At 45.3% G+C, this 15,453-nt stretch overlaps 1 protein-coding gene across 2 annotated transcripts in view; it reads right to left on the reverse strand.

Moving 5' to 3' along the window:
- Positions 1-1,218: 1,218 nt before the first annotated feature.
- PCCA (propionyl-CoA carboxylase subunit alpha) overlaps positions 1,219-15,453 on the reverse strand; it is a 263,757-nt gene continuing 249,522 nt past the window's right edge. The window contains exons 22-24 of one of the 2 annotated variants that reach the window (XM_052705910.1): positions 13,748-13,888; positions 4,393-4,470; positions 1,219-1,563 (exon numbers count right to left, since the gene is read on the reverse strand). In XM_052705910.1, the coding sequence (XP_052561870.1) occupies positions 1,495-1,563; positions 4,393-4,470; positions 13,748-13,888 (288 nt within the window). In that variant the 3' untranslated portion in view covers positions 1,219-1,494. The remainder of the gene's footprint in view (positions 1,564-4,392; positions 4,471-13,747; positions 13,889-15,453) is intronic. The other variant, XM_052705911.1, reaches the window with a different exon arrangement.

A 15,453-nucleotide genomic window follows, 5' to 3' on the forward strand; every position in this document is an offset into this window, starting at 1 on the left:
GAGAACTTGCAGTTGTATGCAGACTGAATTTTCTACAGGGGGGAAAGATCCTTAATCATGTTATTAAAAAAATAAAAAAGGACCTATATGTGATTACTGCAACATTTAAAGACTACTGTCCTCATGACCCAACCAACTGTGCTGGCTTCTGTACAATCTGGGGATACTGTGGTTGTGTTGTTGCACTGCTGTGCCTTTTATTTCCTTCAACTGCAGCGTTTGGTACACTGACATTGTATAATTTAGAAAGCTGCTGCAGGGACAAGGCTGTGAGTGGGGAATGTGTGTCGTGCAGTGAGCCAGAGTACAATGAAGTGTACCAAGGGGACTGTTCAGAACTGCACTGTACTTCTGCTTCACTGGCAGGAGCTCTGGGATGGCCAGAGATCAGCACAGGGAGCCAGGGTAAGGAACCAGCCTGAACTTCATTAGTAATGGGCATTGCTGCCATTCAAGTAGAAAAACAGACTGAGAGGTTGTGCTTCTGCAGCAGGCACATTGAACTCTGAAATGCTTTTCAAGCAGAATATTCATTTTGTAAATCTTTTCATCGTGCTTCAGTTTAGGGCAACGTGCAGAGCCTGAGCAGTGCCCCTTCTGGACGAGGCAAGATGGCACCAAGGACATTCCTAGGGAAGCCCGCAGGGTCTCTGCCTCAGTTTCTCCAAAGCTCTGATTTTATGAACACTCCTAATCCCTGACTTTAGAAGGAGCCCCTGCACAACAAGAGGTCAGACACGTTGATCTCCAGGCCTGGAGGAGCTCAGAGGACAGCGTGCTTGGCCTGAGGGGTGGCTAAGGGCACTTGAGGCCCATGCCTGGAAGGCCTTGTATCCAGTGACCAACAGAAAGAAGATAAAGGGGAGGGTGTTTGAGTATGGAGTCTGAGTAAAAGAGAAAATTCCCTTAGAGCTGCAAGTGAAAATACAAGGGAAATTCTGCGGTAGCAAAATAAAGCATCTAACCCATAATTTAAAGCTATTCTACATAAAGGCTTCACAATATTACAATAAGTCTGACCAGAATTTAAGCAGTAATTGTTCAGCACTTACACAGAGTGTAGGAAACTGCTGAGTCCATTCAGTGGTTAATTTGTCGCTCCTATCAACCATCCTGTACAATTTGGCTGGGGCCTCAAACCAGTGAGATTACCATGGAGAAGATTAATCAGCTTCAGGCTTTTGTTATGTTTTCTTTTTAAAAAAGAAGCTTTTCCTGTTTTAAAGCAGAAATGGTATTTTATTGATTCTACTTGATCCTGAAAAATCAAAGAATTACAAAGGTTATGTACAAGTATTTCTGGAAGTAAAAATCTGAGATCTGTTGCCAAGGTTTAACATCTGTGTTTGCTGTCTTAACCACTGATACAATAAATATGGCTCTATAAGATCTTCTGCGTAGGAAGGTCCATCGTCTGTCTTGAATAGCTCTAATTTTACTTCATGGATGGAAATAGCCAAGGTTGAGCTAATTCAACAGCGGGAAGGCAACCTTTCATTCCAGTTCCACCAGCAGATCTCCTTCTCCAACTGTATCACCGGCTTTGCAGTGCACAGCTTTCACCTACAGCACAGAAACAGAAACAATTTCAGTGTGTAGATGGGCACTGTCATTAAGTTCACACTAAAATCTTTCAGAAGACAGTTTGAATATTCAGCATTCGTGCCTGGACATTACAATATAATATTCTGGTATTTCATGGATTACAGACTGGAAGTAGTGAGTTTTGGGGCTGAAGCCATGAAGCTGGGTTTCCCTTAATCCCTGCACTGCTGAGAGAAATTGATTCAAATCCGAGTTGGAATCCTTTAATGTAACTGAACTTGGCAAAGGGTTACAATTGTCAAATAAATGCAACTACTTCTGTAGATGAGTTCTTTTACTGAATGAACATAGCATAGGATGTCCTATATAGACTCTCATCTTCTCTAAAAAATGCTGAAACACGTTAGCTTGTGGAGCTTCAGAAGATATTTGAGGCTCTGCATTAGAATTTGCTTGCAGTGTTAATCCAGATGTACCTGAGTTGTTGGACGAAGTCTCATTCAGCACCTGGTTCGGTCACCTGAAGATAACTGAGGCTCTTACAGGGAACCCACAGCACACCCAAAATCAGACTGATGGGGCTGCACGACTGCCTACATCTGAGTGTGACAGCCTACAGCCCTGTGAGCTGTCGGTGCACCTCTGGGTCTGTCGCACAGACTCATTCACAGTATTGTCCAAGAAATGAAGCTGAATACTGTTGGCAGGCGAAAACTTCACGAGATATACAAGAAACAGCTTTATTGCCAAATCAATACCTACACAGCCAACCCAATTCCTGAGACTCATCTTTCAGGAGATTAAAGCAGTATGAGAGATACTCCTTTCTTTACAAAGCCAACGTTCAGCACACGCTGTAGCTCACTGGTGTCTCAGCCTCCCCAGTAGTTTCTGCCACGTGCTGGCAGTGGCCCTGCACTCCTCTCCCTGGCTGTGGCTTGCTCCCAGTTCCTCCCTGCTAAACCACCTGCACAGGGTGAGCTCGGAGTGGACAAACCCACATTTCTACAACTATAAACAGGAAGGGGAATGATGAAGAAAAGGAATTCAGACGGGGAAGGAAAATGGACGCCCTCCAGCTGAAGGCAAACAAACTGAGATTCAAAACACAATTTCAGTGCATAAAAAAAGTGGGCTAACAGCCAATGCCAAACATCCCATTCCTGAGGAGGAGTCAGGCTCCTTTAGCACTCTGAGCCATGGTTTTGCACTACAGAGAGGAGCAAAAATTTCTGTTTAGAAAGGACTAATTCACCAAATGGGGTTTTTATGTGCACAGCTGTGGGAAGTATTTATTAATTGGAGAAGGGCAAGCAGAATTTCAAGGAACACGTCATTGGGATGCAGCACACCTTGGTGGAAAGGAAAAAATAAAGTGGAGGGAAGGTGGCAGTAGCACTTTAGTCATAAATACTCACTGGTTAAAAGCAGTGGAGACAAAGAGCAGCAAGAAGGGGTTAAACGAAAGATGCAAAACTGAAAAATAAATGCTATACAATATTAATCAAGTGAGAAAATAAGTTACGTAGGAATTAATGCATGAAAGAAAGTAACAAAGTGCCAATGTCAGAGCAACAGGAGAAAGTACATTCTCCCTCCTGCCCCCTCCTTCATCTCCCCCTTGCATTTATTTCCTCAAGACCCAATTTTGCATGAGACATACTGGAAGAGGCAAGCCCTGGTCCAAGCCTTGGTGACAATTTCAGTGCCGTGCCAAATCATCCTTTCTTGTAAACACACAAACAGTCCTTGGCATAGAAACCCATCCTCAGATCTCAGCAAATCTTGCCAACGCCTAACCCAGTCTGCCCTGGAGTGAGGCTCCTTGCTGCCTCCCTCTGGGCTAATGAACCTTGTAAGATTTCTTTCTATGATCACTCTTATTATTCTTCTTAGCAAAACGGTCTTGCTTCAGGGACAGCAGTGGGTCCAGAGATAGGCTGGGAAATGTGACATTAGGAGAACAAAAAAATCCAGATCTGATGACTCTGCTCTCTCTCCCTGTGAAAAAGCAGAACCTGGCCGTGCCCAAGTGATGGCTTTACGCTGTGCATTACAATTCAGCACAGAAATGCTCTGAGGCCCCCTGCTCAGGGGCTGACAGCCCCCCATACAGATGGGGTTTCTCCCTATCATGCAAACCTACCCAGTTCCCCGCTCAGAAGGCCGATAATCGAAAAAAAGCACTCTTCTCATAGAATGATAGAATCACAAAATGGCCTGTGTTGAAAAGGTCACAATGATCATCCAGTTTCAACCCCCCTGTTACGTGCAGGGTCGCCAACCACCAGACCAGGCTGCCCAGAGCCACATCCAGCCTGGCCTTGAATGCCTCCAGGGATGGGGATCCACAGCCTCCTTGGGCAACCTGTTCCACTGCGTCACCACCCTCTGTGTGAAAAACTTCTTCCTACAAAAATGCTTTCTATGCCTTCCTCTGAGTGGTTTGGTAAGATGAGATTGTTTGCCATTAATGAATTAACTAGCTAAGAGATCACTCTTCTTTAGCTGCTCACTGGAAATAGGGAATTTGGGAAAATGATCTGTAACACCTTTCAATTCAATGTGGCATTGTAACATCATAGAAAACAAATCATTTAGGAGAAAAAGAATTATATGAATTTCTAAAGCCAGTAAAACTACTTCCTGCTGTGCTATCTACGGCTTGGAACTGCTTAACAGCATTCACAGCAGATGTAAATGTTAAAAATTAAAGATACATCACTTCGAAAGACTTACAACAATCAGACTTAATTCCTTAACAACCAGAATCCTCCTTTTTTCCTTTTTAAATTCCATCCTATTTGACAAGCTGCATATGGTTTTAAGTGACCCAAGGTAGCTTACCTTGCCTGTTTTAGCAGCGATCATACTGTTCTGCATTTTCATTGCTTCAATTACACAAATCTCTTGACCTTCTGAAACCTGGTAAAATTAAAGCAGTACAAAATGAGGAGAGAGGATTTAAAAAGCTCTAAGTGTGTATGGTTCTCTTAAAAAATAAAGGGATTATTTCATTAAACACTACAAGGCTTCCAGGGCACAAGTCAAGTCAGCCAATTACGTACGGCCAAGATGCAAACCACTGCTGCTTTTGGCAAACGGGAGAAAAGGAATCACCTGCCCAAAGTCGTCCACCCATGAGAACCTGGACGGCCCCTCGCCCGTCTCACACACTCAGCTCAAACTTTCACAGCTCGCATTTCACATCCGCCGCAGCTCGGCATCAATTAAATCCAGACCAAAATTTAATTTGCTCAGCCTCTGCTCTGCTTCCCTGGCACGGATCCCATGGATGCTAATCCCGGTGGGGAAGCCAGACGTTTCTTGGCACCTGTCCTGGGGAGTGCGGGCGGGAGGCTCTGGCCCTGCACGTGGCAGTATCCAGGGAGTGTGCTCACCACCAAAAACCAGGCCCCAGGGCTTACGGCGGTCCATGGGCTGCCTACAGATGAGGGCAAAAATGCTCAATCCAGGATTTACCCCTCGTGTGAGCCGGGGATCCCCCAGCCACGTCACGGAGATGGTCTTGTATCATTTTTCCAACAGCAGTGTTATTGATGGGCTTTTTGGAGATGGAATGTGTTTGCTCCGGGAGCACTGCACAGTAACCAGATCCAGAAGGGTAACGCAGAATCACAGAATCATAGGAGTTGGAAGGGACCTCCAGAGACCATCGAGTCCAACCCCCCTGCCAAAGCAGGTTCCCTACACCAGGTCGCACAGGTAGGCATCCAGGCAGGTGTTGAACATCTCCAGAGAAGGAGACTCCAGGACCTCCCTTTGTAACCAACTCTTTGACTACCGAAATGCCATCTCGAGCTCCAGGTGAGCGTTTAAGTCAGCAGCAGCATCAACTCAGAGGATAGTGCCAAAGACTCATGCTTTGTCCCTGGTTATTTACCTCTGTTCCTGCTCCCTGTCTTTGTCTGTCTCTTGCACACCTGCTCCTCTGCGCGGCCTCGCTCCCTTCCTTCCTGCTCTCCTTCTTCCTCCCCCTGCCTCACTGCTCAGCCTCTCTCCAGCCTGCTCTGAACTTCCAGACAGCTGTAAGGTTAACAGGAAGCTAGGAATAGCTATTTCAGTTTAAAAAAGAAGACAAGAATGTTGGTTTGGTTTGGTATAGGACCTTTCAGAAAGAAAGAAATCTGCCATCCTCTGGTTAAACTCTGCTAGCCAGGTGCCCCCGGGCTCTGGGGTTGCCGAAGACTGAGGTGTTGAAGAATGTGGATCTGAATTTGGGGGTGTAATTTCAAGGGCACAGGGAACTCTCCTTTTGAGTCCAGTGTGACTCAGGTTGTCAAACCGCCATGGTGCACACGCATGTCCTGAAACAACTGTCTGAACAGAGTTCTGAGAATACAGCTACTGGGAAAATACAGAGTTGCCTTCACAGATCTGCAGCGCAGCAGTAGAACACCAGTAGACACGAGTGGCCACAGCACTGACATGTCTGCGAATTTGAATTTTTCCATTTCCCACCTTTCTCTACAACAAAAAATTTGTGTTTTACATACTACCTGCTGGGCTGATGACAAAAGGAATTGGTGTCTGGGAAGGAAATAATCCACCCAGCTAACAAACTACATAGCCAAGTAACTGGTAAACATCCCACAGTTGCACTGATTGAAAGGAAGGAGGCACTCTGAGTACACAGCACGTGTTAAAATGCTGTGTCAGTACTTGTGACAATGCGCAATTTGTTCCAAATTACTTTGGCAAAAGTGTCACTTAAGCCCAGAAGTTTAATTACCGTTCTTATGTTAAATCTTTGCAGCACCACTCATTGTGTTGCAGAGCAACAAATCCTAAAATGAGGCACTAGAAGCTGCCTCTTCTCTTTTTCAGCCTTTTGGGCATTGTCCAATTTCTTTCATTACATAATTGCACATATCCCTCTGCCTGTCATTTGGACTGTAAATGAAAGCCGCATTGATGTGTACAATTTCTTGCTTCCCAACTCCCTTATCTAAGGATCTATCTGTCCAGTTTGTAAGGCGGGATTCTCTTTGGATGAATTCTTTCTTTCAGAGAATGGTACATCACTGCAAACCACCGTTTCAGCGCAGAGAGGTTTCAGTGACGACTCAAATCTGTCAAAACAGGCAAATGGAAAGCAAACAGAAATCCTCTTGATGGGAGCTGGGTAAAATAGACGGGCCCTCTTTCTTTCCAGGGACTGCGCGATGCGCTTCATCTTTTTCGGGTGAGCGCTTTCCCCACTGAGCAATAGGGGATGAGGAGCAGAAGCCGAACCTGAGAAGCAGCACTGCTGCCCCGCTTGCATAAAGAGGCATAAAGGGCCGTGCTTAAAGGGCATAAAGAGGAGGCGCACCCAGTGATAAGGCACCACTGCCAGGGATCTCCATGAGCACACAGCACTTTTCTCAGACCTCTGTGCATCACCCGGTACGGACTTCACGATTGTGACAGGGCGTCTTCAGAGCGAGGCGTGGAAACTGCTCACAGGCCCCACAAGTCTTTCTGATAAACCCAATCAGAGCTGATGCACTTCCCCGCGCCCCGCCTAATTGCTGCAAAGTTTGCAGAGCTGCATCCCGCATCTTTCATCCAGCTCGCGGCGTCCTCTCCTTTGACACGGGGTCAGGGTTCACGTTCGCATCCGATGCTCCGAGTGGCCCTCATTAGGCGGCAGCCCGCCTCGCGCCCAAATGAGTGCGCTGGGAGGGGAGCTCGGCCCATTTACTCAGCAGATTTTAGCATGTTAAGGAGGCCCGAATGTCACACAGCATTGCCACGTTTTGAGGAGTTTCAGACATCTCCAGCTGATGATTAATTGTGAGTGATGGGAAATAAAATCCAGTAAAGCCAGCTGCTTGCCATGGTCGGCAAAATTACTATAATGGATATAGGCTGCCAATTTTCCAGTTTTACTGGCAAGTCTTCCAAGTGTAATTAAGGGAAGTTATAAATGATATGGAAATCTATCAAGTCCCATTTATTTTCAGAGGACTCCTTCCCTTGAGACTTTTATCTTCAAGCTTATAGTTTGCTTTGTTGTGCTAATGATTTAAACCACTTCTTATTTCTGATTAAAGCCCCCAGTATCCTCCGTAAGAAGTTAGATCCACTTTATTCGCGGGGATTTAAAGAGACAGAAACCTTTGTAAAGTTGTGTTTGCTAATGGCCCTCGCTCCCTGGAGCCACAACCGAGCGTCCTCCATCTTAGGCACTCTGCCACCATCCGGGTTGCTGTTTTCAGGCAAATTTTGACAATTTGGAAAGATGCGGTGGGAGGGGGAAAGTGGCAGGAAGGGAAAGAGGGACTAAAAATAATAGAATACAAAATCCCCCACCAACAAAAGCCCGAAGGCCCCCCAAATCCTAATGCCTCCAAAAACAAAGCTCGCCGAGGCTGCCCCAGACACCAGGCATTTAGCACGGGGTGGTGTTGCTCACTAATGTCGTTTGATTTGGAATAAAAGCATGAAAATGATGTGCAAAGGCCTAAAATTGGAGACGTAAAGGATGACTGCACAGTATTCCATTTCTCAATTTCATCCTTCAGAGCCACAAAATGGGGGTGATACAGTTACTGGATGAGATTTACAGTAACAGCTGTGGTCTTCCCACACAAGGGAGGACCTTCTAATGGGCTGAGGTCTGTTTTGAACAGACGGGGAGTAGCAAAACAAGGTTCCCTATTAAGGGTGTGCGGGAATATTCCTGATAAAGAAAGCGAGTGGTGGGAGTCAGATTGCTTTAAGAGACCCAAATCTCCCTTCACTGGCAAAAAACAGAGCTATTTTAGAAAGCGCTAACTGCTAAATAAATGAGAGATGCGTAAATGTAAGGCTTTGGTTTTGCCTTCATCTCCTCGCTACAAACTGTAAAGAATGCATAGGAACCAGTGCCAGGGGCATATGGCTTTCTCCTGCGCTGAACGTTCATACAAAAGACAGGTTCATCAGTCATTGGAGTATCTGGGTAAAAAATTAGCTCCTGATGGATGGTATTTAGAGCTTACCTGCTGCTCGTACATTACCAGGGAAACACGGGTTTCAAAACCCACATGACATTAGAAAGTGCAGACCGTGAAACACCCCACGTGCGAGCGGGTGCGCTCCTAACGTCCGCCAGGTTACACAAAATCAAAAATAAGCTATTTAAACCCTCTGCCTAAAATTGGGCCCGCTGCAAGGAACCCTGGGTCAGCCCTACACAGGCCAATTAACGCACAGCATCTGCTGTATAGAAGCCGTGCATGAAGCACTTCCGAATGATTTCAGCAATTAAAAGAAAACTGTTTCCTGCCTGTTCTGACAGCAACTGTTTCAATGCAAGAGTGAGCACCAAATCATTGTGTGTGCAGCTGAAAAAATTGTCTGCTTTTTTTTTTTCTTTCTTTCTTTTTTTTTCCCCCCCCCCGTCTTCTGAAAAGGAGGTGGGAGGGATGAAGATTTCTTATGGAATCGGATCGTTCTTTTGTTGTCCGACATTCTGTGTTTTTCTGCCAAATTAGACAGAAGGCTCCGAGGGTTTACGGGGCCCTCTACAGTATCACCTTCTGGTGCACTGCGGCTCCCTAAAAAGGCGGATCGATATCAGCCCTGCTGATTTGCCTGCAAAAGTGAAAATCCCTCAATTACATTTTGAAGACCATTACATTTAGAACGCAGGTGCTCCGCTGATGCATAACATTTTAAGGCTCTCAGATCCAAAGGAAAAAAAAAAAACAAAAAAACACAAAAAAACAGTGACGGCTCTAAGCAGAAAGGATCTTCCATTTGCTTAAAAGCAAAGGGGGAATTGGATTTTATGGGTATCTTCTTTCCAAGCTTTGGGGAGTCACCGGTAAACAACCCCTGTGATTTCCATTACACTGAGTCCTCTGAGTGAAAGGGACAATGCCAGACCGTGCCACAGGAAATCCAGCTACCCTGGCTTGCATGCTTCTGCAAAATAATCACAAACACTCATTTGCACCCATGCCAAACCACTGCACAGCAACTAGGTATGCATTTGCTGTGTGAAACCCTTACTAAAATTGGGGGGTTGTTTATTTGTTGTCTAAGTTCAGCTCACGCTGGTATCATTCCCCTTTCTGTTCCATTCTTTTGCTCTGACTTGTTGGCATTTAGCATCTAACAAGAAAACAAATTGAGGGGAACTGGATGAGCAGCAATTGAAATTCCTTGACGTTGCCCATCACCATGTAAAATAATTAGTGCGGGCCTTCCCTTCATTCCAAATTAACTTTGAAAACAGGAGCTACAGAGTCGCAAAAATAATTAGCAGCAATTAATACACTTGACAAATCATTATCAACCTTTTTTTTTTTTTTTTTTTTTTTTTTTTTTGGCAGCACTCCTTTCAAGAACGAATTTGCAGATAGCACTTCCCAAATGTTGTGACCCCTGATTAACCCGAGGTCAGTGCTGGCCCCCTGACAGCAACCAGCACCGGCCATTGCACTCCCACTTATCCCAAACACACGTCCCCGCTGCCACTGCGACCCCCAGGCACCGGGGGAAGCGATACGGGGCAGCACGCCTCCAGGGGGATGCTCGTGCTGCTTAGTCCCAGCAACGCCATGCTCCCAACACATCTCAGCCATGGCTGAAGAGTTGCTTGGCTTTCCAAAAGGCAGTAAATCCCCCCGAAATAAAAGCCGATGATTTCTTTTCCCAAGAAGTTAGCATTTTCCCCTAGGAAACCTGATCTAACGGCGGTGTCCCTGTTCATTGCAGGGGAGTCAGACTAGATGGCCTTCAAGGGTTCCTTCCAACTCTAAGGCTTCTGTGATTCTACGAAGAAACTCAAGCAACGCTGACTATTTGTACTTCTGCATAGGGACAGCAATTCATTCTTAATTACTCAAACACAAATCTTATGCTGTGTAATTGCACAAAGATACAGAAGAAAAATATTTTTGTCAAATATAAAAATCACACTAATGCTATTGTAGCAACTTTCAATGCAACCACAGCAAAATTACTCGAAGTTTTGAGTTACAGGAGTGGGGAAACACATGAATGCTTTCCTTCTTGAAATTTCCCATGAAAATGCTTTCATCTCCTGTTTACCAATAGAGTGTATTTTTCCCAACAAACACACACACACAAATCACTTATTAACTAGCATTATAAAAATGACATCTCTTCCTGACCATTTTTGGACACATTTATGTATATAAATATAAAACCATTACTTACATCCATTTTTACACTTTTCCCTGGTTGTTATCTATGTTTATAAATTCCCACCACTTGGATTACAGGGTGAGATAAGAAAGAGGCATTTTATTTAAACCTGGAGGACTGAAGGGCAGTGCACACCTGGCTCATAGCAACTCTATGCAGCTCTACCTTTTCTTCCCCACGTTCAGAAATTAGGAAGCATTTGGCATGACTTTGCTTTCCAGCAGCAGAGGTCAAGTGAAATGGATCTCTTCCCACAGCAAGAACCTACTACTTTCCTGGGCTCGGGAAACAGAAAATTGTGGAGAAGGCATTTTTCTCTATTTGTTTGAAGAATAACAACTGATAAATCGGGAGAGAGGTTGAATGCAGTTGAAAGCGCCTTCCTCGGCTGCTTTGAATGTGTGGAGAGTGTTCAGCTCAAAACGCAGCCCTCAAGTTATCACCACTCAAATTCCAAAAGACAGAGTTACCTTACTGGCAAGAAGAGAGGAAATCTAGAAATTTAGACCAAAATAATTAACTTCTCTTTTTTCGGCTGTAGAGGTGCGAAGATTAAGTTATGATGGAGCATTTGTCCAGAGATGCTTTCCTTCTACATTTAGAGGAGGGGGGAAAAAAAAGCCACTAATGTGAATGAGGCCCTCGGCGCTGTGTTGGCCTATTGACCAGTGCTGGGCTTAGCAATGCCACCTGTTCCACCCGATTTAATTACGACAGGAAAGCGACCAATGAAGACACACAACTAAAAGTAAACACAAAACTAAGATAAGCAAAGCCTACAGTCATGGGTCAAAATAGAATAAGGACCACAAGGCTGCTGGGACGGCCCAAGGCTTGCTCTGTGGCAAGCGGTGCTCACAGCGATCTGCTGAAACAATAAACACACAAATACCCCTTCAAACTGATATTTCCTACATAACCTCCTGCGCCATCATGAAGGGTGTAAGCTCAGTTGAAGTCTTTTGCCCTAAATAATGTTAACCTTCTTTTTGCTCAGCCAGATTTCGGATTGTTTTGTTGTTGGTGTGCTTCATGCTTCTGTGTGGCTGCATTGTGCTTCCAGGAATAACTGACTGACAACTAATTACAGCCCTCCGATCGCACGAAGAAAAAGAAAGAAAGTAGAAAGTAACGAAAAAGCTGAAAAATTGGCAGCATGGCAAGTTCTGCTTCTCTCTGAATGACAACAAGCCCTTCCCCACTGTGCTCCTAAGATCTACAGATCATCTTACAGACAAAAGAAAATAAATTCCTTGCATATGCACTGTCTTCTGGCAGAAGTGAATTGAAAACTGCCTATCGGAGCAGCTGGAGGGAGGGTGCTCACACAATCCTCCACCAGCCCCAAGTATTCTTCACCAGCAGCAGCCAAATGAGAGCACTGTACTTGAAGGAAAATTATGCATCAAGCAAGGAAAATGAACACAGAGAGCGGCATCACCTCTCCTCTGGTTAAGGATGCACAGAGAGGGGCACCCAAACACCACATGCTTTACCTGGCTGGGTGTGCTGCCCTGTAGCAGAGCCACAGGCACTGAGTGAGAGCCATCCATCCACAGACATCTCTCACCAGCTGCTCCTTCCCTGTGGCAGAGATGATGTGAGGAGAGCGAGGCCACCTGGTGCTGCCCACTGGACAGCTGTGCAGAGCCAAGGTGTGCTCCGAGCCACGCTGCTTACCGCACAGAACCATGCCACTCTCATCTCCCTCGCTCCCTTTTTTTTTTTTTGTCCTTTTTTTCCTTTTCTTTTAACGTTTTGACACGAGTCCTGAAAAGGAAAAATGTAAGCGAAACCCTTTTTGATAAGACGAAATGTGTTTTTGCAATGAAAACACCAAGGAGCTCAGGTCAGCAGAACACAGATTACGCTGCTCCCATGCTCCACCACTCAGTGCCTCCAGCAAGAAGCTGCAGGAGGGGAGAACAGGAAAACATCCCCACATGTTATTTAGCAACTCGTGCTCTGATGCTTGTGGGTCTGTGGAGGCAGACTCAGCTAGTTAGTTAACATCCCTTTGGCTCTGACCTCCTTCCCCACTGGTTCCATTCCTTCAAAACAACACAGAACATTCTTCAAGAGAAAGCTGCAACACGTGGTAGATTTTATTCCTTCCCAAAACAAGGCATAAATATCAGCCTATAAAAAGGCTCCAAATCCTTCCCTTCCAAATGTTCCCCTCCACTCCCCACAAAGAACTGGTTGCTGCTGCTCCCCGTCCATCAGCCCTAATTGAATATTGCTGCTTTTAAAGGTGCAGACTGGGTGTGTGTGTGCACATATCTGTATGGCTGTATGTGCACAGATGTGAGGCAGATAGCTGAGTGTCATTTGAAGGAATTTCTCTCTTGATAATATTTCCTCTATTGCTTTTCATGGTTATAGGAGATCCATTCAAGGGCCCCGACCTTAGAAATGATGTTTGATACAATGAATGCAATATAAAGCTGAATATGAGGAAGTAGTTACACGCAGTTCTAAAACACTGCATTTCCACTTGTTTCCAGCTCAGGGCCAGGTAGGGAGCACTGGGAATCCCCAGGACAGCGGCAGTCTGTTCTGTTACCCTTCAGTATGTCAACTTTATCCTTTGTGCAGGACAAGGGAATTCCCATAGGAGAGCAGGAATTCTCAGTTCAGAAAAGCCACCACTCATGAAACGCTACCAAAACCCAAGAAAACACTTATGCTTTATCCCTTGTGTTTAGTAATATTTTATTTGTTTCATGGCAGAAAAACCAGCAACCCCATCTTTCTGCCCCTAACTGCACATATAAACACGTATTTACACGCACAGATATGTTTTTCCCTTTTCAAGGCACAAAACCAATCTAGAGGTTGTACTGCAGCCAAAAATATCCCTTTTAAACCTGAACAGTTCCTCCTTTTATCATTTAAATGAAAAACAAAGGAAAGCTTTCAGCTTTACTCCACAGGTGAAGTTAGAACCCCTTTGACCTGCAGTTTCAGCTGCACCACGGAGAAATTTGTGCAAAATATATAGCAAAAACGCAGACACACAGATCCCATCTCTTACCATGTCCCCAGGCTTGACAGAAACAGCCACCACTGCTCCAGGCATAGGCGACCGCAGGATGCTGGAGGTGTCCTCTGCTGCTTTCTCTGGCATGTACTTGCTCAGCTCTGCTGCAGCCTTTGTCAGTACCTGCAATTTGTACTAAAGGACAGAAAGAGTAAAGGGTTTAGCACGTTGTACCTCCGTGGATTCCAGTGAACAAGCCGCACTGTCTGGCAGCGTGTTTCTGTAGAATACATCTGTTATCTATTCTTTGCTGGAGTGCCTAAAAATCGCTGCTTGAAATCCTTATTTGGTTTCATTTTCAGGATGTGGAAAGAGAAATACGTGACCCTAAACAGCAGCGAAGAGCACAGAAAAGGAAATAATCAAATGCAGTAAAGAAATGTTGGGTTCATTTTCCAAAGTGGGAGTGCAGAGGGGAGACACGAAGGTACCAAACACTAACATCCTTGTGCCCACTGCATGGTAACGTTGATGGATAAGGAGAACTGTGGCATTCATTTCCAACACTGCGTCCAATTAGAAACTGACCCTTAGGGACACACAGACAGGCTTTTAGTGTTGATTTTTAAATGAACGTGATGAATCTTAAATACTGCTTTTATTTTTTAAGCTTTTCTTCTGATTATGTACCTAAGCTTTGCAGCGAATAACTTGTTTAGCATTTCAGATTGGAACATAATAACCAATTTCCCTTCCAGTTTCCATGCACAAGTAGACGGATGGAATATTTTGGTGGCACTGAATCTATTTTATCCGTAATAAAAATCATTTGGCAGTCGTTATTTGCCTTAAGACATAGAAGAGCATTCCCTCTATCATGCTTACTACAAAAATGGAAAACAGCACTGAGCCCCAGTTGCCCAAGAGCATCCTCCAAACAAAACACTTCGGAAAACACCCTGGTGCGTGCACTCGTCGAGCTCCAGGCTTTCAGCTCTTAAAAACTTGAACGCCTTTGGCAATTCCCCGATGCAGCTCCTCGGGCACATCGCGGAGCCCGTGCAGATGAACGCGGAGATCGGCAGATGGCAGCAGGTCTCTGCGCTACGCCGTGCCTCGCCGAGCGAAGCCGGCACCGCGCTTCTCCCTAATTTAAACAAAGGTTTTAATCGGCAGCGTCGGGTGAGGCGCATTTACAATTCAAATGCGCATTTTGCTGATGTAAAGTTCAACACCTCGCTTCGAACAGTATGTTTTCTTCCGAAACAATTAGCTATTGTTTTATTAGCAATAAAACGTCTTTACTTCTCACTTTTGCACCGACAGAAAAAATCCGATTCCCTTATGGTGAAGGTAAAGGGGCCTCTGCCTACGGAAGCAGAACTGCGCGTTTGGAAATGCCACCACAAGGAGATCAGTTAGGCAGTGACAGCCCTAAAAAGCAGCTTCCAAAGCCCAACCAAAATAGGGTCGTGGGGGACCATCCCCCAAACGGCATGAGAAAAGCTTCTATTTCTGATGCAAAAGCAAAAAAAGGCGGTCAAACAAACCATCCCGGGTAATGAAATGGAGGCTACAAGGATACTTCCTGCAGCAGGGAAGGTGCCAGGACCCCTTCCCAAGCCCACGCCCTGGTTACCATGGCTAGGACACCATAACGGGCAACACCATTTTGTATGCAGAAAGCTGCTCCAACCCACACATCGCCGTGCTGCTGAGGTCTGTGGAACTTGTATTCCCAGAAGCAAACCACGCTCAGC

This window comes from Tympanuchus pallidicinctus, unplaced genomic scaffold (genome assembly GCF_026119805.1).
Source record: "Tympanuchus pallidicinctus isolate F22 unplaced genomic scaffold, pur_lepc_1.0 scaffold6, whole genome shotgun sequence".
Classification (NCBI taxonomy): domain Eukaryota; kingdom Metazoa; phylum Chordata; class Aves; order Galliformes; family Phasianidae; genus Tympanuchus; species Tympanuchus pallidicinctus.